Consider the following 2,500-nt stretch of genomic DNA (forward strand, 5'->3'; position numbering starts at 1 on the left):
CTGTTCAGGTCGCTGGGCCAGATACCACAAGAGTCCCGTGTATTCAGTATTCTTTAATGACGTTGCATTCAAGATGGGGCCTTGAACCTTTAACCTATAGCCCCTGTCACAACAGATCATCATTATCTTGCCCTTGCCCTCTGTGTGTAACCCCATTGGTTTGTCCCTTCCTCCCCAGACAAGACCATCAAACTGTGGAAGGTGAGCGAGAGAGATAAACGGCCAGAAGGCTACAACCTGAAGGACGAGGAGGGTCGACTCAAGGACATCTCCACCGTCACCTCCCTGCAGGTACCTGTCTGTCTGTCAGCTCCCTGCAGGTACCTGTCTGTCTGTCTGTTAGCTCCCTACAGGTACCTGTCTGTCTGTCTGTTAGCTCCCTACAGGTACCTGTCTGTCTGTCTGTCAGCTCCCTGCAGGTACCTGTCTGTCTGTCAGCTCCCTGCAGGTACCTGTCTGTCTGTCTGTCTGTCAGCTCCCTGCAGGTACCTGTCTGTCTGTCAGCTCCCTGCAGGTACTTGTCTGTCTCTCTGTCTGTCAGCTCCCTACAGGTACCTGTCTGTCTGTCAGCTCCCTACAGGTACCTGTCTGTTTCCTCCCTGCAGGTACCTGTCTGTCTGTCAGCTCCCTACAGGTACCTGTCTATCTCTCTGTCTGTCACCTCCCTGCAGGTACCTGTCTGTCTCTCTGTCTGTCACCTCCCTGCAGGTACCTGTCTGTTTCCTGCCTGCAGGTACCTGTCTGTCTGTCAGCTCCCTACAGGTACCTGTCTGTCTCTCTGTCTGTCACCTCCCTACAGGTACCTATCTGTCTGTCTGTCTGTCACCTCCCTGCAGGTACCTGTGTGTCTGTCAGCTCCCTACAGGTACCTGTCTGTCTCTCTGTCTGTCACCTCCCTACAGGTACCTATCTGTTTGTCTGTCTGTCTGTCTGTCTGTCTGTCTGTCTGTCTGTCTATCTGTCTGTCTGTCAGTCACCTCCCTTCAGATACCTGTCTGTCTGTCTGTCTGTCTGTCTGTCTGTCTGTCAACTCCCTACAGGTGACTGTCTACCTGTCAACTCGCTGCAGGTACCTGTCTGTCTGTCTGTCTGTCTTTCTGTCACCCCCTTACATGTTTCTTTCTCTCTATCTATCTATCTATCTATCTATCTATCTATCTATCTATCTATCTATCTATCTATCTATCTATCTATCTGTCTGTCTGTCTGTCTGTCTGTCTGTCTGTCTGTCTGTCTGTCTGTCTTAATTCCTCCTTACCCAGCTGTCTGATCATGGATCTTGTCGGTCCATATCTCATCTCTATCTTCATGTGTGTTAGCATGTGCAGACGCAGGCACACATGTCTGTCTGCCTGAAACATGCAGACTCGGTAGAAACATACGCACAGAAGTAGGTCAGTGAGTGCAGATGTGTTCACATGTTTGAAAGTGGGTCACTGGCGCAAAGAGATGTGTGCGGTGTGTGTGTGTGTGTGTGTGTGTGTGTGCGTGTGTGCCTGTGCTTGCGTGTGTGTGTGTGTGTGTGCATGTGCACCATGGGGGATACCCCAGCTCGCCGGCTGAACAGAGCAGTCTTATGGGACTTTAAGAGGATTTCACTCAATTCACTTGAATTCAGGTTTCTGTTTACTTGTCAGACCCAGGAGGCTAAGCATTGAAATTTGGTGCATAATTCAGTGTTGCAAGTGTGTGTGTGGGTGTCTGTGTGTTTGCATGCTCCAACCCACTGTGCTATGTGAACGCCCCATGTGTAGAGCAAAGCGGTATAGCCCCATGTGAGACCCACGTGATATGCAACACTGCACCCAGTTTTGGGCGAAACCGAATTTCATGTCTGCAGATGCCTGCTACAGTCCGTTACGGCCCGTCAGTCCGTCAGCCTGTCAGTCCGTCACGGAGCTTCATAGCGAGCTGAAAGGATGACACAAGATGAAGCTTTTCTATGAAGCTGTGGTACATTAAAGGGACACATGACTTGTGGTTCTTTGGATGAGCTATGTCCGTTCTGTACTTTTCATGTCTAAGTCAGTCAGTCAGTCAGTCAGTCAGTCAGGCAGTCAGGCAGGCAGGCAGTCGACCGATCAGTCAAATAGCTATCCCCTCATTAGTCACTATCATGGCACTTGTACACATTAATTCAACTCAATGGATTTCAATTTGATTTGTATAGCCCTGAATCACAGGTACAGTCAAAGGGCTTAACAAACCATATATTTACGACACCTCCCCTGACTCTTACCCCCCAAGACGGCAAAAAAAAAACTCCCTTAAAGGTGACATATTATACCACCGGGTGTGAGTGTCATTAGCCCTTACAGGCCGTTTTGAAGATCAGCCTCTTCCGCCATCACAAGTGGGCGTGTCCACCTAGATGCGTGCTTGATAGATCAGTCAACCGGCCTGCCCAGTGGACTGCAGCAAACGTTGCACGTCTGTCCGTCGCACATCTAGGTGGACACGCCCACTTGTGATGTCAGAAGAGGCAGATTTTCAAAACAGC

The 2,500-nt window shown here is 49.9% G+C and overlaps 1 protein-coding gene across 1 annotated transcript in view; it reads left to right on the forward strand.

Annotated features, from left to right (window-relative positions):
• LOC307081905 (serine/threonine-protein phosphatase 2A 55 kDa regulatory subunit B gamma isoform) overlaps positions 1 to 2,500 on the forward strand; it is a gene marked incomplete at both ends in the record, with an annotated part of 22,298 nt that overhangs the window by 12,803 nt on the left and 6,995 nt on the right. The window contains one exon of the mRNA XM_079745275.1: positions 179 to 291. Coding sequence (XP_079601401.1) covers positions 179 to 291 — 113 coding nt within the window. The remainder of the gene's footprint in view (positions 1 to 178; positions 292 to 2,500) is intronic.

The sequence above is a fragment of the Pollachius pollachius genome, assembly GCF_949987615.1.
Source record: "Pollachius pollachius genome assembly, chromosome: 10".
Lineage (NCBI taxonomy): Eukaryota > Metazoa > Chordata > Actinopteri > Gadiformes > Gadidae > Pollachius > Pollachius pollachius.